Source organism: Vulpes lagopus, chromosome 10, assembly GCF_018345385.1.
Source record: "Vulpes lagopus strain Blue_001 chromosome 10, ASM1834538v1, whole genome shotgun sequence".
NCBI classification, from domain to species: Eukaryota; Metazoa; Chordata; class Mammalia; order Carnivora; family Canidae; genus Vulpes; species Vulpes lagopus.
Window position 1 is genome coordinate 47,411,262 of NC_054833.1, and position 24,048 is coordinate 47,435,309.

At 44.1% G+C, this 24,048-nt stretch overlaps 1 protein-coding gene across 6 annotated transcripts in view; it reads right to left on the reverse strand.

Moving 5' to 3' along the window:
• Positions 1-24,048, reverse strand: part of DIXDC1 (DIX domain containing 1) — a 71,135-nt gene that overhangs the window by 39,383 nt on the left and 7,704 nt on the right. Inside the window, exons 1-2 of one of the 6 annotated variants that reach the window (XM_041770530.1) lie at positions 21,811-22,266; positions 17,641-17,706 (exon numbers count right to left, since the gene is read on the reverse strand). The exons of 1 other annotated variant lie outside the window; for it this stretch is intronic. In XM_041770530.1, the coding sequence (XP_041626464.1) occupies positions 17,641-17,706; positions 21,811-21,870 (126 nt within the window). In that variant the 5' untranslated portion in view covers positions 21,871-22,266. Of the gene's footprint in view, positions 1-16,609; positions 16,730-17,640; positions 17,707-21,810; positions 22,716-24,048 lie in introns of those variants that run through there. 4 more of the 6 variants (XM_041770536.1, XM_041770531.1, XM_041770532.1 and 1 more) reach the window with 4 other exon arrangements.

Sequence of the window (24,048 nt, forward strand, 5' to 3'; positions counted from 1 at the left end):
GGGACAGTGATACTCAGAAGGCAGGTATTGGGGAACCAGGAATAAACAGCAAAACTGCTCAGAACCACCTCTGCCATCACTACATTCTTCACAATGAGACTTAAGTGCAATCATCTCAGAGTCAATGCAAGATTTATTCTCCTGAGTCCATAATCCTGGGATTGCTACACAGTTAGTGATAATCTGTGCTTTATACTGCCAAAGAGGATCCAGTTGCCTAAAACCTGCACAAAGAAGGAAAAGAAAGAATTTGGTAAGCAGTGCCCTCAAGACATGGGCAGGCGGAAGGGAGAACTTTCACTTATTGTGAGACTAAGCTAGACAGTATCATCAGAAGTCTGATGGGCCCAGAGAGGGACATATAACTCATCCCAGCCCTTGGATAATCTTATGTCTTCCATGTTGTGCCTTACACAAAGCTTGCATTCAGGTGTTTATTCTGATTATGCATTTGTTCTGAAGAAGGGCACTAAATATCAAAATGGCACATGAATAATGGCCCAGAAGCAGCAGCAGGTCTGTTGGGTTTCTGCCGAAGCCCAAGACCCTGAATCCTAAAAATCAGGCTCAGAGGCTAACAGTATTAAGTTACAATCTGGTTAAAGAACAGTTGATTTCTAAGCCACAAGTACTCTGTCAATGAAATGATGCTGGAAATTACTCACTGGCTGCTCCCTGAGCTTAAATTAAATCTTCATTATTTTCTCTGTGTCGATTTGTGGGAATAAATGAAGTCTCTGTAAGACAGTACTAAGGGAATAATCTATCAGCTGCTGGCAAACTGTAGAAGTGCAGCATCAGCAAGGTAGTGGGAGGAAGAACTTAATACATACTTTACATACATACATTTATTGTATGTACATAATACATACATTTATTGTGTTGATGAATGTACCTGAAACAGGACCTGCCACACAGTTGATGTCATTATTATTTTCATCATTATTATCATGTAATTAATTATCACAAAAGCATTGAAGGGTCAGTATCCTCTCCATTCTATGGATGAAGTTCAGAGAAGTTATAGAACTTCCCCAATGTCCCCAGCTAGGATGTGACACAGTAAACGTGGTCCAAGCATTGACGAAGGGCTTTGTGCTAACCAATTCACTCCACAGAATAGGGGTGGCTGCACCTCTGCCTGATATGGGCCAGACTCCTGCCCAAGCTCTGCTCCTTTTATTCTTACTCCTCAGCCACAGCACCCTGGGAGGCAGACCAGTCAGGCACAGGGCGCCTCCATAGTAAACCATGCTGCTCTGGGGAAAAGGAGTTAAGACCAAAAAAGGCATTTAGGGTAACAGCTGGGATCTGACTACCTGGCCAACATATAAACTTCTAACTAAAAGAATATCCAATAGAAAAAGGACAGTCTCTTCAACAAATGGGTGTTGGGAAAATTGGACAGCACCATGCAGAAGAATAAAACTGGACCATTTTCTTACACCATACAAAAATAAATTCAAAATGGATGAAAGACCTAAATGTGAGGCAGGAATCCATCAAAATCCTCGAGGAGAACATAGGCAGCAACCTCTTCGACCTTGGCCACAGCAACTTCTTGCTAAATACATCTCCGAAGCCATGAGAAACAAAAGCAAAAATGAACTACTGGGACTTCATCAAGATAAAAAGCTTTTATACAGCAAAGGGAACGGTCAATAAAACTAAAAGGCAACCTAGGGAATGGAAGAAGATATTTGCAAATTACATATAAGATAAAGGGCTAGTATCCAAAATCTATAGAGAACTTACAAACTCAACACCCAAAAAACAAATAATCCAGTCAAGAAATGGGCAGAAGACATGAACAGACACTTCTCCAAAGAAGACATACAAATGGCCAACAGACACATGAAAAAATGTTCCACATCACTTGGCATCAGGGAATACAAATCAAAACTACAATGTGATACCACTTTATACCAATCAGAATGGCTAAAATTAAAAAGTCAGGAAACAAAAAATGTTAGCAAGGATGCAGAGAAAGGGGAAACCTCTTACACTGCTGGTGGGAATGCAAACTGGTATAGCCACTCTCAAAAACAGTGTGGAGGTTCCTCAAGAAGTTAAAAATAGAGCTACCCTGTGACCCAGCAATTGAACTACTAGGTATTTATCCCAAAGATACAAACATAGTGATCCAAAGGGGCACCTGCACCCCAATGTTTATAGCAGCAGTGTCCACAATAGCCAAACTGTGGAAAGAAACCAGATGTCCATGACAGATGAACAGATAAAGAAGATGTCCTCTATACATACAAGGGAATATTACTCAGCCATCAGAAAGGATGAATCCCTACCATTTACATCAACGTGGATGGAACTGGAAGGTATTATGCTGACCAAGATGAGTCAGTCGGACACAGACAATGATCATATGGTTTCACTCATGTGGAATATAAGAAACAGTGCAGCGGATAATACCGGAAGGGAAGGAAAACTGAATGGGAAGTGATCAGAGAGGGAGACAAACCATGAGAGACTCTTAACTCTAGGAAACAAACAGGGTTGGGGGAGGGGAGGTAGGTAGAGGGATGGGGTAACTGGGTGATGGGCATTAGGGCGGCATGTGATGGGATAAGCACTGGGTATTATAGGCAACTGATGAATTACTGAACTCTACATCTGAAACTAATGATATACTTACTATATGTTGGCTAACTTAATTTAAATGATAATTTAAAAACCTCCTAACCAAGCTTCCTGTACCTAGTATCATCTTCAACCCACCCTCCACACATTCCTGCTTCAAATCCTTCACTGGCTTCTCTTATCCTCAAGATAAAATCCAACCCCCTTAGCTGCATTTAGTCTGTTGTGTGCTGGCCGCTACCTCTTCTCCAATTTTACTCACTACACTCCCCTTGGTGGGGCACATTTCAGTTCATCCAAACCATGCACAGTACCCCAAACGCACTGAGCTTTCCAGCCACGTCCCCTCCCTGAGCCTGGTGCCTCCTCTTAAGGCTCAACTCAAGCATCAGCTTTTCCAGGAAGCCTTCCCTGTCCTTCCTGCACACCTCAGCTCTGATCTCCCTGAGGATGTCTGGTGTCACACAGAGCTCTGACAGCACTAGCCCAACCTGAGCCCATACTTTGGGGTTGGAAGGAGTGGCAAAGGGGACAGTGAGCTCAAAGGAGCTCAGGTCTGAACTATGCTCTACACAGGGAGTACCAAGAGTTTAGAATTATTGGACTTTAGAGTAACAGGTACACGACAAATATTTGAGCCAGTGAATCATTTGTCACAGTTCATCAGGCCGAGACTTAAATGACTGAAAAGATTAATAATGCAGGGGCAGAGGAGCACAAATGGTTTACATTAAGCCAAGATCATTATTACTTGAGTAACTAAAGCCTTCTGTTGGCTTTTTTTTTTTTTAAGATTTTATTTATGTATTCATGAGAGACACAGAGAGAGAGGCAGAAACAGGTAGAGGGAGAAGCAGGCTCTATGCAGGAAGCCTGATGTGGGACTCAATCCTGGTACCCCGGGGTCATACCCTGAACTGAAGGAGAATGCTCAACCACTGAGATCAAGAGTCACACACTCCACCAAAGGGGCCAGCCAGGCACCACTCTGCTAGGTCCCATGAACACACTCTCACTGACACTAATCTGCCGGGGAAGTTTTACTGCATTTTTTCTGTTAATTGGAAACTGAGAATCAAAAACAGTGATCTAACTTGTTCTGGGTCACTCAGACAGTAACCATGACTATGAAATTCTAACTCCTTCCAGTGTTCTTTTCACTGGACCACACTACCACCCAAATAAATTCATCCCCAAGGTTTCAGTGAACCTTTCTCAACCGCTCAGAACAGAAGGCACCTTCGACTAAACCACTTTCTCCCCCACAGCCAATGCTTGGGTCTCTTGAGTAATAATCTACGTGAAGTAGCTGTCTACTACCCCAAATATGGCCCACAGGCCAACAGCATTAGCATCACTTGGGAGCCCATCAGAAATGCAGACTCTCAGGCTCCAGCCCAGCCCTACTCCATCAGAGGCCATACTTTAAACAGATCTCCTAGTGATTCATATGCACATTAAGTTTTGAAAAGCACTGTTCCCATTCCTGGCTAAGCATCAAGATCACAAGGGAAGCTTTTAAAAAACACAAACATGTAGACATGACCCCATCAAATTCTCTCCAGGGGGTATAACTTAGGAAGCTTTATTTTCCCAAGTTCTCTCATAGGATTCTGGTAGAGCTAACAGGTACCTGGTAGGGCCCAGGTATATAGATACTCCTTGACTGCTCCTACATACATCCAGAGCTGTGAACAAAGGTCAACATCCCTTACATAAAATAGTTTCAAGCATTATTGATCTCCTGTCTAAATCTCTCCAAAACCAAGACATCTAGAACCTAACACAATACTCTGGGTATAAAAAGAGACATGAAGATTCCTTGTTTGAGACATTTCACTCTTTTATTTCCCTTTTTCTTCCTTCCTTGGCCATCAGAACACACTGTTGACCTACACACTAGGGGGTTATTCAAAACCCTTAAGTATTATTTCCATTTTATTTACTGTTCATTTTGAAATAATTTCATACTTACATAAAAGTGACCAAAAAAGGTACAAAGAGTTCCCCAATACCCATTACCTAACTCCCCCACATTTTTTTTCTAAGATTTTATTTATTTATTTATTCATGAGAAACATAGAGAGGGGCATAGATACAGGCAGAGGGAGAAGCAGCCACCATGCAGGGAGCCCCACATGGGACTCGATCCCGGGACTCCAGGATCACGCCCTGAGCTAAGGCAGGCGCTTAACCACTGAGCCACCCAGGTGTCCCTCCCAGACATTTACATCTTACATAACCATAGTACAATGATCAGAACAGGTCATCAACACTGACAATGAACTAGTCTCCAGATGTTATTCTAATTTCACCAGTTGTCCCACTGTTCTTTTCCTGTCCAAGATGTCATGCTATGTTTAGCCATCATGCCTTGTTGGTCTCCTCCAATCTGGGACAGTTGTTAAGTCTTTCTCTGTTTTTTATGATCTTGACAATTTTGAAGAATAATGCTCAGTTATTCTGTACAGTGTCCCTCAACAGTTTTGGTTTGTCTGAAGTTTCTCACTGATTAAATTCAGGTTATGGATTTGGGGCATGAAGAACACAGAAGTCATAGTGAACCCTTCTCAGTGGACCATATCAACAGAGACATCATGCCAGTACATCTCATTGTTGGTGAAATTAATTGTGATCAAACGGTTAAGGTAGTGTCTGCCAGGTTTCTCTATTATAAAGTTGCTTTTTTCCCCTTGTAATTGGTAACTATCTTGTGGGAAAATGCTCTGAGACTATGAAAATACCCTTTTTCTCATCATCACTTTATCTGTCCATTTTAAATTTAACATCGATTTTTCTTTCCCGAAAATCATTGAGTTTTTTTTTTCCTGATTGATTCCTCTGACGTTCCCCAAATGATGATTTTTCTAATTCCATCATTCCTTTTACAGTTATTAGAATTTCTAATATGAGAAGTTCTCTCTTCCCTCCCCCATTTACTTATTTATATCAGTATGGGTTCATGGGTATTTATTTCACTTTTACTTATTTATTATATTAACCCATCACTATCATTATTTATTTTGCTGCTCAAATTGTGACAAATGTTGGTTTCTGTATCCTTGTTATATGTGCCCATCATTTTTAAAAATTTTTGGTAAAAAACACATAACATATAATTTGCCATCTCAACTATTTTTAAATGTACAGTTCAGTAGTGTTAAGTATATTCACACTGTTGTGCAATGAAAGTACAGATCTTTTTCATGTTGTAAAATTGAAACCTTGTACCCATTAAACAACAAATCTCATTTCCCCCTCCTCTCAGCCCCTGACAACCACCATTCTACTCTCTGTTTCTGTGAATTTGAATACTTTAAATAACAACTCAAGGGAGCCTGGGTGGCTCAGTGGTTGAGCATCTGCCTTTGGCTCAGGTCATGATCCTGGAGTCCTGGGATCAAGTCCTGCATCGGGCTCCCCACAGGCAACCTGTTTCTCCCTCTGCCTGTGTCTCTGCCTCTCTCTGTGTCCTTCATGAATAAATAAAATCTTTTAAAAAATAAATAATAAATAAATAACAACTCAAAACCGTAGAATCATACACTACTTGTCTTTTTGTGATTGGCTTATTTCACTTAGCATAATGTCCTCAAGGTTTATCCATGTTGTAGCATGTGTCAGAATTTCCTTCCTTTTTAAGACTGAATAATATTCACTTGTATGTTTATACCACGTATTGCTTATCCATTCATCTTGATGGACATGTGGATTGCTTCCACTTCTTGGCTATTGTGAATACTGCTGCTGTGAGTATGAGTGTGCAAATACCTCCTCAAGATTCCACTTTCAATTCTTTTGGCTACCAACCCAGAAATAGGACTGCTGGATCATACGGCCCTATCATGTTTTTTGAACACTTCCTTACTTTCTGGCATCATAAGATACTCCGCACTCCTCAACTTGTACTTTCCTTGCCCAGCTCTGGAATCATCTATTTCTCAAAAGAACTCCAGTTCTTTTTACTGGAGAATAGCTTTTAGAAACCAAACTTTGGGCATGAGCTGTGCTCAATGTCACTGGGGTAACATTCTTGGCCCTGTCAGTAGTAGAGTAGGAAACATGAGTATGTATACACATATACATACATGTCTATGTCTACTTATCTTGACAGAGAGACACACCATGAATTCTAGCATAAATTACCCTGATCCCTCCTTCAATCCAACGCAGAGTTCACTCCTTTCCATCCCTTTTATTATAACTCGTTTCTCCCCATGAGAAATCGGACTCTCACTCTCTACTATATATTTACTAATATGTGCTCAATCCTAGAGAACACATAAAATAGCGTCAGACTTGCTAACTCATACCTTGTGAAAAATTAGTTTACTAACCATATTTTTGCAGAGTTTGTTTTGTCTTTAGTTTTACAGTATTAGTCAAAATACTGATTCACAAGTCACATAGGCTAGCTCTCCTCCAATCCCTTCGGTGTGGTTATGTTCTTCATTTGCAATACAGTTGGGTTCATTTGTCTAGTATCAGTAGTCCACTGTGGGTTCTCTCCACATTTAGGATGATCAGGTGAAAGATTAACATGATTCTAAAAGTCAGAGCTATACAAAAACACCTAGTCAGGAAGGTGTCACTTCCTCATCATTCCTTCTACTCCACTCTCCTCTCCATTCTTTCCACCTACTCCTACCCACCCCATACATAACCAACCTCATGAGTTCCTGTTTTTTTCCTTCTTGTGTGAAAAACGGCACAGCATTGATATTCTCTTTGCACTTGTGCTTTTCACTTCGCTTCACTTAATATATTCCGTGTATGGAGTGATTTAGTTTAGAGATTTTTAGTTTAGAGATTTTTCCTTATTCATTTTTACAGCTACTGTGGTACTCCACTATGTGGATAAGCCAGAATTTATTCAACCATTCTCCTATATGTGGGCATTTAGAGTTTTTCCAATGTTTTGCAACTACAATCAAAGCCACAATAAGTGACCCTATGCATGTATATTTTCATGTTGATACAAGTCTACCTTCAGGGTAGATTCCAAGAACTGGGATTGCTGGATAAAAAGGCAAGTAGTTGGATAATTTTATCAGATATTGCCAAATTCACTGCCAAAAGGGTTGTATCTGTTTGCATCCCCAAAGGAATGCATGAGAGCACACTTTCCCAAAGCCTTGCCAACAGAATGTTGTCGTACTTTCAATCCTTGCCAATGTGATAAGTGAGAAATTGTATCTTAGTGTTGTTTTAATTTTCATTTCTTTCATTATGAATTTAAACCTGTTTTTGTAGGGGCATCTGCGTGGCTCAGTCGGTTAAATGTCTGCCTTCAGGTCATGATCTTGGGGTTCTGGGATAGAGTGGGATAGAGACCCACATCAGGCTCCCTGCTCAGTGGAGAGTCTGCTTCTCCCTCTCCCTCTGCTCCTCCCTTCCCTCATGCTCTGTCTCTTTCAAATGAAGAAATAAAATCTTTCCAAAAAAAAACCCTTCTTTTTGTAGGCTTAATAATTCATTTTGTATCTTTTACCTTTTATCACTTTTTTTTGATATCTGAATGAATTGTCTTTTTCTCATTTTTCTATCAAAATTTGATAGGTCCTTTGTCCTTCCATTTTTAAGAATTCTTTAGATCTTAGGAATGTTACCCTTTTGTCTTAGACATGTGTTGCAGATATTTCTGTTTGTCAGTTGTCTTTTGACTTTACTTATAGTATCTTTTTGGCCATGAAAAAGTTTCTATTTTTATATCATCAAATTTATTGATCATTTATTAGATTGCCTCTGAATTCTGAGTCATGGTTAGAAAGCCTTTCCCTTCACTAAGGTGAAAGAATCCACCTGTTTTTTTCCTACTTCTTTTATGGTTTCATTTTTTTACATTTAGATCCCTGATCCATTTGCAGTCTATTCTTGTGTTTGACATGAGAAATAAATCCAATTCATCTTTTTCCAAACAGTTACCCAGTTGTTCTAGCACCACCATTTATTAAAAACTCCCTCTTTACCCTGCTGGTCTGAGATGCTAACTTTATCATATACTAAATTTCCGTAAGTCCGTAGGTCTATTTATGGGCTTTGTATCCTCACTCATATATCACTCATATATTTGTTTATTCATGTGTAACATTTTATTTTTTTATATATTTTTATTTTTTATTTTTATTTTTTAATTTTTTATTTATTTATGATAGGCACACAGTGAGAGAGAGAGGCAGAGACACAGGCAGAGGGAGAAGCAGGCTCCATGCACCGGGAGCCCGACGTGGGATTCGATCCCGGGTCTCCAGGATCACGCCCTGGGCCAAAGGCAGGCGCCAAACCACTGCGCCACCCAGGGATCCCTTTTTATATATTTTTAAAGAATTTATTTATTTATTTGGGAGAGAGAGTGAGTGAGAGAAAGAACATAAGCTGCAGAAGTGGCAGAGGGAGAGGGAGAAGCAAAGTCCCTTTTTGCACTGTCTTTATCATGTTTAGGTATCAATATTATATTTGCTTTTTAAAAAGAAGTAGGAAGTTTCTCTTCATTTTCTTTTTTTTTTTAATTTTTATTTATTTATGATAGTCACACACAGAGAGAGAGAGAGAGAGGCAGAGACATAGGCAGAGGGAGAAGCAGGCCCCATGCACCAGAGCCTGACGTGGGATTCGATCCCGGGTCTCCAGGATCGTGCCCTGGGCTAAAGCCAGGCGCTAAACCGCTGCGCCACCCAGGGATCCCTCTCTTCATTTTCAATGCTCTGAAATAACACATAGAGCACTGGGACTCTGATGATATGTGGCAGTTTGGTAGAATTCCTCTATGAAATAATCTGGAACTGGCACTTCTTTTGAGAGATAGCTTCTTAATAGGATTCCCTTTTTATTCCACAGAAATTGATCTGTTTAAATTTTCTCTCTTTTTCAATTTGGGTCATCAGGATTTCCCTAGGAAATTATCCATTTCATCAAAGTTTTAAAATATGTTTGCACAGACCTCCAAAGACTCTCACAACTTTTTTCAATGGTTACTTCTCCATTGTCACTTCTTATTTTGTATATTTGTGCTTTCTCCCGTTTCCTTCTTGGTTGTGTTAGCTAGCAGTGTGTCTACTTTGATCGTTTTTTCAAACAGTCTTAAAAACAAAATAGTTTCAAGAATCGTTGCTATTCTGGTCTAAGTTCCTCTAAAACCATGATACCTAGAACCAAACACAATTCTCTGGCAGTAAAATCAGACATTCAGCTTCTTCATCCAAAATATTTCACATTCTTCCCTCCTCCCCCTCTCCTTCCTCCTCCTCTTCTTTTTTCTTTTTTTGTTACCACCTTACATTGTTGACTCACACAGTACTGTCAACCAAAACCCCTACGTAATTTTTAACACATTCTGCTGCTAAACCAATGTCTTCCATCTTCATTCTTGTAAAACTGGTCTTCTTGATCCATATTTACCTATAATAAATTTCACTTGTTAAAATCAACCAACACAGCTAGGAATTGTGCCAAGTCCTGAGCTTACAGGCACAATAAATAACTGTGATACAAAGTTAATTATGGTGGGCACAGAGAAATATTAACAAATACTCTCTGTACACAGGAGGAGCAACAGGGTGGAAGGATGTGGGGATCAGGGAAGGGTCTAGAGTTAAGGGCATTCGTCCAGTTCCCTAAGGATGTTTGCCAGTTGGGGAAGGGGAGAACAGCATCCTAGGGAAAGGTGGTAAAAAAGAAAAGAAAGAGCAGTGAAGGCACATGGTAATCCTGGAGGAACACCCACCCAATGTGTGGGCAGAGCCATCAGTGACTCTGGTGATGATGGTGGAGAAATAGGTCAGCACAAGATCTATCCGCACTTAGACTTAGAGCTCAAAGACTTTTTTTTTTTTTTTTTTTTGAGCTCAAAGACTTTTAACAGCAATGTGTGGAGTTTTGAAACGGGAGAGTGAAACAGGGAGACGTGCATCTTAGAAAGGTCACTCGGAATACACAGTAGAACACAGGACAGAATGAGGAACACCCAGATTTGGAGAAACCAATAAGGAGACCAGGCAACAATTCAAGTGAGAGATTATGAGAACCTGGACTGATATAGTATAATTAGAAAAGGACAAATTCCACAAACAAGTGAGATGACTGATAGGATAAAAGCAGCGACAAAAACAGAAAGTACAGTCATACCTGAGGGATAGAGATGCTTTCACTGAGATGGAGAACATGTGAAGAGCACATAGTTCCATTTTGAACAAGAGTCTGAACTATTTGAAGCCATCAGAGTAAAGATGTTCTACAGCCCATTGGCAAAGTGTAGGTGCTAGTGCACAGGAGAAGGGGACTGGGTGGGAGCTGCATGTGTGAGAGTATCTGTGCGTGACAGGCACAGGCGAGGTGCAAGTAAGATAGTAGCTACCATCTACTGAATGCTTACCCCCCGCTGGGACTGTGCTAAGTGCTTTACTACATTCTTTCCCAGATATATAAAAATAAATCTATAATGCATATTTTAATTTATATATATATATGCAATTTATGTTTTAATATTTAGTTATTTATATTCCCATACATACAATGCACACATACACACTGATCCTGTGGGGAGCTATTATTCCCATTTTACATATGTGGAAACCAAGGTCTGAGAGTAATAACATGCCCAGGGTAACAGGGCTGCTAAGTGGCAGGAAAGGGATTTGAATTCAGTGCTGCCCCCAAATCGTGGGATCTTACAACACCCCAAAAAGTAAGGTGAACTTTAAAAAGTAATTTGGTTGCAAAGGGAGTGAGGAGAGAGGGCACTGAAGGGAAAAAAGAAAATGAAGAAAATGAAAATGTACTGACTGCCAATTCTTGTCAGCTACCGACTGAAGTACTTTCTATGCATCGTCTCCCTTAATTCTCATACCCAATCATTAAAATCTGTATTGGGATCCCTGGGTGGCGCAGCGGTTTGGCGCCTGCCTTTGGCCCAGGGCGCGATCCTGGAGACCCGGGATCGAGTCCCATGTCAGGCTCCCGGTGCATGAAGCCTGCTTCTCCCTCTGCCTATGTCTCTGCCTCTCTCTCTCTCTCTCTCTCTCTGTGTGACTATCATAAATAAATAAAAATTTAAAAAATAAAATAAAATAAAATCTGTATTATTAGCCCCATCTCTCATGGGAAAACTTGCTCAAGACCACAGCACTGATAAATGGCCAAAAGGGGGGGGAGGGGGCTTGAAACTACTCGATCTTAGTCCAAAGAATATAATGAGATAAGCAAAAAGTAAAATTATTGAGGCACCTTGCCAGTCTAGTCAGTAGAGCATATAACTCTTGATCTCAGGTCATGAGTTCAAGCCCCATATTGCACATAGAGATTACTTAAAAAAATTAAAATCTTAAAATCATTTTAGAATAGGCAGTCTGATGGATAGAAAAAGAATCAGGGGGCAGCCCGGGTAGCTCAGGGGCAGCGAGGGTAGCTCAGTGGTTTAGCGCCGCCTTCAGGGCCTGAAGTCCCACATCGGGCTCCCTGCATGGAGCCTGCTTCTTCCTCTGCGTCTCTCTCTCTCTCTCTCTCTCTCTGTGTGTGTCTCTCATGAATAAAAAAACAAAACAAAACAAAACCCTCCAGGCGCTTCCTGGTTCATTGAGGGTAAAATTTAAAAAAAAAAAAAATCAGGAGAAAGTGTGGGAATCCAGGGATAAGAGAATTTTAAGATGAGTGTTTGATAAAGTCAAACTCTGTCCAAAAATCAGGCTAAGGACTGTAAAGCCCATTTCGTTTAATAATTAACAGGCTTTGGTGATCTTTTTGAGAACAGATACCGTAGGGTGGGGGGTTAGAAGTCAGAGGCCCGTGAACTGAGAAGACACGAGGAAGCAGGTAAACAGTGGCAGTGAGGGAGGAGAATGGATATTAGCTGAGGGGAAGGTGCAATAGCCAACAAGGGTGTTTTAACATGAGAGGGCATCTGGAGGCTGAGATGAGAGGTCAGTGAAGGAGAAACAGACACAAGGGGAGGGTGTGAGTGATGTGGCAAGGTTTCAGAGGAGAGGACAAGGGCCACTTGTTCCTCTGATCATGAGGAGGCAGGAATAGGCACTTTTGTGAAGCTTGGAAGGGGGAAGAGGTCATTGAACTAACCTGAGTTTGCTCCTTGGTAAGTCACATATAGAAGCTACATCTGGTGGAATTTTCACAACAAAGGAAACTTTATTTGTTGCAAATAAGGAGATCACAGTGAATAATTTCTAAAGCTGCAACTCCCCGAGCCAGGGTGGATGGGTTCCTTTTATTTAGGGTTAGGATGCGTATTTAGAAAGAGGAGCCCTGTCATCGTATGTAGAGGAGGACAGAGGTCACACACGCACCTGAAGGAAACATGCCTGGGCATACTCTATGCTCCTCCTTAGCACTGTAATGGGGTAAAGGTAACGGTCGATCGGACATTCCACGAGTCATTCCACGGGTCTCTCCACAGGCCAACTGTGCAGCAGGAGCCAGGGCTTAAGCTCAAACTGGTCTGGGCGGTCGGGGCAGTTACTGCTCAAAGGGTACTGTTTCAGTTTACACCCATGGGGTCTGCTGAGTTAGAGATAAACTGGAAAGATCTCAAAGAACAAGGTGGGACAAAGATCAGTGGGGCTACACAGGTGAACAGTAAAGGTCAGATCTCAGGACCTAGCTGGTAACCAGGGCAGTGGATGGAGCTCAATTTCGGTTGCCCTCTTCACTCTGAAGTAGGTCCACTTGCCTGTGACCTTGAGAGGGACAGAGTGAAGGAGGCTTCAGGAAGGGATGCTGTGGGAAGCTGGGAAGAACAGCAAATGCTAACCATGCTCGGCAACACCATACTCAGCCGGGGCTGTCAAACATGCTGCTGTCCTAGAACCTGCCAGCAGGTCATGTGGTCTCCCCTGGAACTGCTGGGCAGGCCTGCACGGAGGGAAGAGGAGATGGGCGCATCCAGGACTGGTGGTGGTCAGAGGGGATGTGGGGATCCCCGGGTACAGGAAGCATGGATGTGGTGAGTAGGAGTTTGAAGTAACAGACGGTGGGATCTGCATCAGGGACAAGTCAGAGGAGCATTGATAAACAGAGGACGGAGAAGACAGAGGAGGAGAGAGCCTGAGGAGATTGAAATTAAGTGGGGGACAAGCAGACTCTGTGAGCACAGAGCTCAACACAGGGCTTGATCTCACAACCCTGAGACCACGACTGGAGCCAGAATCAAGAGTTGGACACCTAGCCCACTGAGCCACCAGGTGTCTAAACATTGAAAACAAATTTGACAGGAATGGAGGAGTAGGGATACTGGGGTGCTGAGTGGAGAACAGAGTCTCAGAGTTCAAGATATCAAGGGCAGGACAATTCTGTGGCATAAGTCTAGGATGTGGCCTCGTCATTGTGGCACAGAGGGGATGAGAGGTCCTGAAGTCAGTCTAGGACTGACTAGACTGACTTCTAGGACTAGACTAGGCGGTAGGTATGAAAATGCTGAGCACAGTTCCCATTCTGCCCAGATTCATTTCATTTAAAAAACTCTTAAGCGTGGAATCATCAATATCATCGATAAAATCATCGATAAAATATTTTTGACCAAAGAAGGGCCTTTGTCATGCTACTATGTCTGCATGTTGACAGAGACTTCTGAATGGCATCTCACAAAGGGACCAGCACTCACAACTGAGTGGGGCTACTCTCATCCATAGGTTGGGGTGCCCCAGCTTTAGGTCTCTGCCCACCCAGGAAGTCTGATCAGGGGCCAAGCACTAAACCAAACCTCCTCTTTGACCTGAAGGCATCTGTACCTCACACCCTGTCCTGTCCTTCTGTAAATGCCTACTGCCGGCTCTGAAAAAAATGGACCAGCCACACCACCACTTCCCCCACGAAGATGTTTATCTTTAAAGAGGTCTATAGTACAAGCCTAGGCCATGAGCAGCCCTGCTGCTTAGTTTTAAAATTTACTAGAGCTACTTCTGCAGCAGATGAAAGACCATATGCTTTTGCAAGAGACTGTTACTCTCTTGGGGTGGGACTAGTAGTTTTTATTTTTCTCTTTCTCTTTCTCTTCCTCTTCTTCCTTCTGACGGTCAGGGGATTGGACTGGTAGTTTCCTTCCTCTCCTCCTCCTCCTTCTTTTTTTGGCCCCATAGTCTTTTCTCAAGTAAGTCGTGTGAAAGGCAAATATGTAAAATAGAGAAAAGCAGAGCTTCCCTGGTTAGGGCTAGCATGGGGGATCCAGAGCCTAGCTCACTCGCCCTCTTTTTCTCCACCTCCCACCCCCTACCCCAACCACATGAAATAACTTAAAGGCTTCTTAAAGCAGGGGGAAGAAAGCCCACTGAATTCTGTTTACTTCTAGCCCTATCACCTTATTAGTCAATTATTCAGTGAAGACAAGATCCAATAGGTTTGGCAAAATGAAAATATCTGGAATATTAATATATACATCATGAACATGCCCCTAGTTACTGGTCTGTTTTCAAAAACAACAGCTGGAGAATCACAGCATGGCCAATAGGTTCAAGTCAGACCCACAGGGTGGTAGAGCTAAGAGCTCTTGGTGTAGATCCCTGTGCCACAGTGATTCCCCTCTGGAGAAACATGCCCCATCTGCAGACATGGTGGTGGGCCCAAGGACTGGCCTTCTATGATATCACCCCCTCCACTGGCCACAACTCATTGGTCCAGCTGAGTTGATTGTGACCAGCCAGTCTCTGGAAATTTTTGATCTGGCCTTCAGGAAGAGAATCCTTCTCCTTCTCCCCACCCATCTCTCTCTCTCTCTTTCTCTCTCTCTCTCTCCTTAAGATTTTATTTATTTATTTTTATTTTTTTTAATTTATTTATGATAGTCACAGAGAGAGAAAGAGAGGCAGAGACACAGGCGGAGGGAGAAGCAGGCTCCATGAACTGGGAGCCCGATGTGGGATTCGATCCCGGGTCTCCAGGATCGCGCCCTGGGCCAAAGGCAGGCGCCAAACCGCTGCGCCACCCAGGGATCCCCAAGATTTTATTTATTTATTTATGAGAGACACACAGCAAGAGGCAGAGACATATGCAGAGGGAGAAGCAGGCTCCCTATGGGGAGCCTGATGCAAGACTTGATCCTAGGACCCTAGGATCATGACCTGAGCCGAAGGCAGAAGCTCAACCATTGAGTCACTCAGGCATCCCCCCACCCATCTCTCTTTAACAAAGTTCTAACATACAAATCTTAGATGTTGCCATAGGCCATGCTGCCCACCTGAGAGGGGAAAACCCTACAGAGTACAAGGGAATAAAGCCACCCACAGAAAGAACCAGAGATAACTGGCAAAGAGGAGAGGGAGGGAGCTGGCCAGTATTTGAGTTCTTGATTTTCATGGAGACTCTGCTCCAATCTTCCCTTTGCATGGTTTAATTTTTCAGCTTTTCCTTGGATTCCATGAGTCAGTAAATTCCACTTTCTATTTCTGCTAACTCAAGTCGGGTTCTTGGCACTTGCAACCAAACTAGCAAGACAATCAAACATACAGTGTCAGTGACAGCACAGAACTAATCTTGATCCAGAATTAACATCTCTAACTTGCTCTGGGGAAGCTAGAAAGATGCCTGTGTAATCCAGAAGTCTAGAAAGACAGGGTTTTTTTGACAGTCCTTTGAGTCCAGGCATCAGGGAGAAGAAAAGTAGATGCAGCATCGGTGTAAGCTGGCTGGGCAGGATTTTGCCTTGATGAGACTGAAGGACTGTAAAGTTGTACAAATAGTGGTAACAGCAGGAAGTGGCTGGTGTGGAGAGCACTTAGCAACTCCATGAACTCCATCAGCTTTCTCCAAATGGAATGGTTATTCCAAATAACCCTACATAGAAGTTAAAACTCTCCCAAGTAGAGACAATTCCATCCACCATCTTCACTTATGCAGGAAGCACTATCTTGAAATGTAACTTGCTGCCAAATGTAACTTTCTGTTTCTCTTTGGAGCCTGCCCTTCCTTCCAAACAAGTTTGCAAACCCAGCCTCTCCTAGCTCCTCTAAGCCTCAGGGTCAAAGAAACTTCCTGCAGGGGACTTGTTCCCTTAGAGTCACAAAAAAGCACTTACTGGGCTTCACCGGGAAAGTCTGTGATCTACTGTTCCAGTGCAGAAGCATCCAGAAGTGAGAGGTCTGTGGCTCCCTGCTGGCAAGCAAGAAAGGCAGTGGGGCTCTCTGCCAATGTGCTGGAGAGTTCAGGAGGAGACCTATCTGGCTCAGGAAGCGAATCTGCTTCACAGGGAAACCAGATTCCTGTGTGGGACTGAGGCCCTTCAGCAGCAGAAGATGAGGGGGTGGGGAGACGCTGCTGAGAAACTGAGGGGAAAGCAGGAGGTCTGGAAAGCCTGAGTTATTATTGGCTTGAATTCTGCCGGTAAAAGAACATGATACAGTATAGCCTTTCTATTAACTCTTTCAGGCCTTAAAGGAGCCAGGAAAGGCAACTGATTAATTGAACCTGGTGGCTACTTAGGTAAAAAATAAAGCTCACAAGTGCAACGATCATCACATTTCTTCTTCCTGTATAGGCAGTACTATTCATATTAGGGTTCAGCATAGTGGTCAAAGGATAATATACCACAAAGTGAAAAACTAAAGACTTTCTGAAAGATTTCATCTCCTAACCTTACTGTAAAAATTCCCATGAGTTACAAATTCCACAAATACTCTCTTCCTTCAGGAGCACAGTTATAAAGTAGGTGCTCAATAAATGTGTATGAATGAATGAATGAGACATCACTAGAGATGAGTGTCCCCTATCCTACAAACAAAGCATCTCACAAAAAAAAAAAAAAAAAACAAAGCATGGAGCCCGCTCATAGGGCCTTTGGGATTGGTTCCTTATCCCCTTACCATACCTGACCATGGATGGTTATGTTCATGACTACTTAAGTGGGGCCCGGTTTGGGGATAACACAAAAGGAAATATATTCAGTAAAGCGTCATTTTGAGACTTTGGTCCCCACAGCCTACACAAGGCCAGTCATGGCTGAGGAAGCATTTCCGGTGCTTCTCGTTCTCTCTGAAGCGCCTGGGAGAGTGGCACCTGGCAAACGGTGCCCTATCACTGTTCCACATGCCTGGCCAGCCCATCACTCACCATGAGGAACATAAAGCTGTCTGATAGCTTGCTGCCAGGGAGCATCTGTTTAGCTGGCATTGACTCCTGTGGGAACAAAGCCAATGAGCCCGGGTGAGGAAAGGAGAAATCAGCCAGAATTTAAAAAAAAAAAAGAAGGTTAGGGAGTATAGTGCTTTTGTTACATTAAAGACCTAACAGGCCTTTTAATTTCTAAAGCAAAGCACAGAGGAATTCATTGTGGAAATGTCTGAAAATCTGTGGTCTGCCTCATGTTGCAAATCCTACTTCATGGAAGGCATTGGGCACTGAGTGATGTTTGCTGCAGCTGCTCCACCTGCCAATGCTCTTCCTCATACGTCCTACGTCCCCCTTATGGGGATGACACCAGACAAAGGCTCTTTTTGTAGTTCTCAAGGATGGCCAGACGGGTGAATCTCCGCGTGGGATCCGATTTCTACTACTCTGCTTGGAGGGAAAGAGGTAGGGAAAGTCCTCCAGGTTGAACGTTTCAAAAATGAAGGCCTAGACAACTCCCTTCCTGTTGACCAACATTTTCATAAATCCTTCCCATAACTTTCAGTCCCTCAGGCAGTTTACACCACAGCCAAGCTCAGGTTTGCCTGACAAACAAGATTTCTGTATTGCCACAATTTCCCCCAAGTTTCATACTGTGAACATTTATTTTATTTTCATGACTTGTGAGCTCCACTAGGGAACTCTATGTTATTTTGATATCTATTTCTAGAGCCTGGCATGGTGTCTGGTAAACACAGTCGTTCAGTGAAGGTCCGTTGAGTGAGTGATTCCACGCATGTTTACCCCACTAGCAGGAAAAAAGGTTTGGCCTCAGTGAGTAGCTAGGTTGGTAAGTATTTGGTGCTTTTTATGATATCATTAAATAGAAGATATCCCTATGAATCTCCCATGAACACTACCTCTTTTAGGATGCTTACCACATTAAACATCCTATTATGGGTTTTTTTCCAGAACACCCACAAAATCCTTGGGAGCAGGAACCAGGTGTGTTTCAAATATTTTATCCATCCCCTCACCCAAAAAATGAACTAAATAACTGAATGAATGAATGTTTATTGGCCAAACCATATTAAAGTCTCAGATCTATCAAAACCGTCCAACACAATCACCAAAGTCTTTTTTAAAGAAAGTTCAGCCCCCTAGAAAAACACCTGCAGAAGTGCACGTTGGCACATCACCCAAAGACAATGTTCATATGGCAGCATCAATACCCAGTAGCAGAGAAAATAAATAAACAACTTTGAGGCACATGCAGAAAGGGGAAAATGTGAACTGTAGATAGCCTGGCCAAGCCCAGAGCACAGGAAACAGGGGACGACAGCCAGGGTAGGCTACAGAATGTGGCAGTAGCCAAAATTTGTGGATAACTCAAAATGCAGATTCACCATGTCAATAAAAGGGATTGTATTGATAACAATAACATAGATCAATTCTGTGGGTAATTTGTCAGGTGTGTTGAAGCCAGGGCTTTATCCAGGGAATGTGGCAGAAGAAAATTTTCATGCATAGTTATGCAGAACGGTGAAAGGACTAAGAACAAGGCCTCCAAAGGGGAGAGGGAAGCCTTGATTCAGACCGTAGGGTTTCTCCCTGTTTCAGAGTTCCCTTATAATTAACCAATTAGGGCCATTGCTTCATTTCCTGTGGCAGTTTTCTCTGCCACACAGAATGAGGTCACAGCCCTAACCACACAGATCTATAAAGCATCTGGGTGATGAAGAATGGCTTCAGATATGCTTGGATCATTCCCCAGAGATGATTGGACACATGTGTGGTATTCTTAGCTTCAGTAGGAAGAGCTTCTCAGAGGAATCAAAGTGTATTCTGACACCAGCTACATCCTTATCACATGACTCTAACAAAAGAGAGAGAATATTACTAGATCTATCAAGCAACCCTAGAAGCTGGAATAAATCAATCAGGGTTCCATCAACACTGAAATAACAAATCATAGCAGTATATTCAGTAGCACCAGGCATGATACTCTATGTGAAAAGACTTATTCAATATAATTTATTATGTATGTGAAAGGATTATTTAAACTCTCAGGGGCCACTGGGATTTAACATATTAACTGTAAGTAGTATTTAGATGAGGTCAATTTCTCAGAGAAACCAGAAGTACCTATTGGCTATCAGAGTTCCAATTTACAAATAGAAAGGATGGATTGTATGTAAGCCCATGAAGGCGATGGAGGGAAGCAGAAAGGATGGGCAGAAAAAAAATCAAACATCAGAGAGGGACAGGGGGCATTACCGCATTACTCTAGACGAGCTCATTATAAATTACCGTGTGTCATTTTGATGAAGAGACTGTGTTACCACCACAAACAAAACTCTCCCACTATCCTTTCCCTTTATGTCTTACCGGAATGGGAGATCAGGGGATATTTATGGAAGCAGTAAAGCATGGAAAAGACAGCCAAGCCTTTTGGCTCTTCAGCTGAAAGGTCTAGAAGTGAAAAGGAGCAGAAGGCAAAGGCTAGGGCTGACTGTACTGGATTCCCCCGCCTAACAAAACACTGGGACCTGACATGGGGGTGGGGGGTGCTGAGTTAAAAGGGAGGGAGGCTATAGAAGGACCCAAGGAGCTTCTGCCACAATTGGTGGATGAGTCAGACAGTATGAAGCCTGGGATCAGGGGAGGCCCAGAGGCCCGAGTGAGAGAAGAGGAATCAGGAATACCGGTAACACTCAAAAAGGTGGCTTCCCAGCTCGGCTGTGTTTCATTTCTCAGACTGTAGCCCTTAACAGTGCGGTGCGGTCCGTGTGTGTTCAGGGAGGATGGATGCAAAACAAGGAGCCCTGCAGTGCGGGCAGCATGCAAGCTCCGCCCTGGACTCAAGGTTGTGACATCCCTCCGCAAAAGGAAAATTCTGACTCCGTTGATTAGGTGGGGACAGCATTTCTGCAGTTTTCCTCTGTCTGGAACAAGGCTGGGGCACAGGGAGCAGGCTGGGAAGGTTCTGAGACAGGTCGGCTGCGGAGCTTCTTAATTAGAAACAGGAATTGAGAAAAGAGTATTCTGTGCAGTGGGAGAAAGAAAATCTTCCACACAAATTCACGTGAAGGGTCACCTCTGGGGAACAGGCCAGGACTGGAGGGGTGGCCAAAGGCACGCAGGCTTGCCTGTAATGTTCAGATTTAAGAAGAGGATGTATTCATGTGTTAACTCAAAACTGATCTTCAGAAAGTCTTATATTTAAGAGAGACATAGAGGGAAGAGAGGAAGAGGTGGCAAGAAAAAGAGCAAAGAAGAAAAGATGAAAAGACACAACCAACAGCGTAGGTCTCCTGGTAAAGGTCTCCCTGGATGCTGGAATCAGGCGAACCAAAGGGGTGGGGCTTGGAAGCAATGGAAGACACATGGAGCACAAGGAGGGGAGGGTCCAAAACCAGAATTTCCTGGGTCCCAAGAGAAGAGAATGGAAGAAACCACAGAATTCTGAGAGAAAACCATGAAAAGAGAAAGACCCCCAGCCAGCCCTAGCCCATACTGCCTGTCAGATTGAGGGTCCCATCCCCCACTGGCACACAGAAGGAAGCAAATGCTGGCTCCCCTGAATTCGGCCCAGAAACTCAAGCAACCTCTCTCCTCTACGGTCCTGCCTGCCAACCATGCCCTTGGTGGTCAAGAAATCTACTGCCCAGAAAATGGAAAGAGACAGAAACGCGAAGAGGGCACTTCAAGTGGACCACCTACTCACCCTGCCCTCTCTCAAACTTTCTACCAATGCAATTCCACCTCACCCCTAACTTGGCCCACCCAGTTAGCTCCTGAAATAGAATGAGCACTTTTGCCATGCGTGCAGAGGCTTCCCTGGGGATTTTCTTGTGGAGAATCCCCGAGGAGGGTGCAACCCACCTCTTTGGGAAGGAGATGACCTCTGAGTTTGCAGTCCTGTCTACTCGGCTCAGGTAAGCCACCAAGGAAGGGCATCGCTCGGCTTCGATGGAGGCAGGCGGCCCTTCTGATTTCTCCCCGTTAGCCATCTCGTCTGTACGGTACCTACCACCTTAGCCCCTTAGGGCTCTGCGGGGGAAGGGGTCTGGGGTCCCCGCGAGGATGGGGCAGGAGAGCCCCTTCCAGAGACGAGGCGAGGCGGGAGGCGCTGGGGGAGGGGAGCTGGGAGTGGGAGGAGCAGACGGTTACCTCATTGAAGCCCTCCTGCAGGACGTCCAGCAAGTTCCCCCGGGTCAGGCAGGCTAGCATTGTTCCTGCCGGGGGCTCCCCGGGCGGGGTCTCCAGGCCAGGCCGCCGCCTCCTTCCTCTGCACACAAAGACTCTCCGCTCAGCTTATTGGGATCTCTCCGGAGTCCCGCAGGCCACTTACTGGAAACCTAGACCCGAGCCAAACTAGCGCCTTGCACTGGGCATGCTCGCACCCGGCCTCTGCCGGAGGGGCCCCGGCACTGTCGCGGTTCCTATAGAAACAGCTGGGCGCGCAAAGGGCGGAGGGGCGCTGGCTGGCAGCCCCCGGCCCGGCGTGCTAAGGGGGAGCACCGCGGGCGCGCGGCGGGCCGGTGTGTGCGCCCAGCGCGCACGCACACACACACACACACGCACACACACTACGCGTACAACACACTTGCACCGGGCTGGGGGCGGGCCTGTGTGCCTACACTGCAGCACCGACACGCCAGGCCGCCGGCGGGCGGGTCTGTGCGCGCGCTGCGAACACACACACACACACACACACACACACAGTCGCTGACACACCGGCCGGCGAGCCGGCGAGTGCATGCGCTTGCAATCACACACCGGGCCTGCAGGCAGGCGTGCCGGCGTGAGCGCGCGCGCACACACACACACACATTCTGCAGATTTATTATTTATTTTATTTTTAAGATGAGATACACAGAGAGAGGCAGAGACAGAAGCAGAGGGAGAAGCCGGCTCAATGCAGGGAGGCCGTATGCGGGACTCGGACCCTGGGACCGCGGGATCACGCCCTGAGCCGAAGGCGGATGCTCAACCGCTGAGCTACCCAGGCGCCCCTTATTATTTTTTTTAAAGATTTATTTACTTATTCATGAGAGACAGAGAGAGAGGCAGAGGCACAGGCAGAGGGAGAAGCAGGCTCCTCGCAGGGAGCCTGATGCGGGACTCGATCCCGGATCCCAGGATCACAACCGGAGCCTAAGGCAGGGGCCCAACCACTGAGCCACCCAGGTGTCCCCATTCTGCGGATTTAAAGCCAAACGCCCCACAAGATGGGTGGGAAAGGAAATGAATCAGGACTTTTTTTCCCCCCGGACGAGCTGAAAACAGCAACCTTTTTCCACAAGAGGCCTGGAGAGTAAGGTTAGGCTAAAGACGGGGAAGCAGGGCAGCCCCCGTGGCTCAGCGTTTAGCGTGGCCTTCGGCCCAGGGCCTGATCCTGGAGACCTGGGATCGAGTCCCATGTCGGGCTCCCTGTATGGAGCCTACTTGTGTCTCTGTGTCTCTCATGAATAAGTAAGTAAGATTTAAAAAAAAATAAAGACGGGGAGCAGAGAGAAAGAAAAAAACAGAGAGAGAGAAAGAGAGAACCAGCCAGACTGGGGTGTGTGTGTGTGTGTAAATTTAGTTATAGGTGATATCAGAATGCATTTAATAGAAATAGTACTAAAGAAATATCACAGGATCACAACAGATCAAGGGTAAACCAAGGATCACCAAAGCTTTACCTTTAAAACTCATATTTCTTTTCAAAATAACTGCAAAGTGGCACCTAGATGGCTCAGTTGGTTGAGAGGCTGACTCTTGATTTCAGCTGAGGTCATGGTCACCATCTCAGGGTCCTGGGATTGAGCCCCCCTCTGGCTTCCCCCTCAGGGAGGAGTCTGCTTCAGGATTCTTTCCCTCTACACCTTCCCCACCCCACTCTGTAGGGCTCTTTCAATAAATAAATAAATAAATAAATAAATAAATAAAATATTTAAGACAAAAAAATTACTGCTAAAATGTAAAGCCCATATTTTTAATGAATGAAATGGGTTTTATTTCTTTTTGAGATTGTATTTATTTGAGAGAGAGAGAGAAAGCACAAGTAGAGGGGAATGGCAGAGGAAGAGGGAGAAGCTGGCTCCCTGCTAGGCAGGGAGCTAGACACAGGCTCCATCCCAGATCCCCAGGATCATGACACCAGCCAAAAGCAGATGCCCAACGGACTGAGTTACCCAGGCCCCCTGAAATGGGTTTTAATTAAAACCGGCACTACAGGTGAGTGGGGGATGGGCTAAATGGGTAATGGGTATGATGAACACTAGGTGTTATACATGTAAGTGATAAATCACTAAATTCTACTGAAACCAATATTACACTATATGATAACCAATTGGAATTTAAATGAAATTTTGAGAAATAAAATGAAATAAATAGTATAAAAATGTCTTGGAGCTTTTGAAA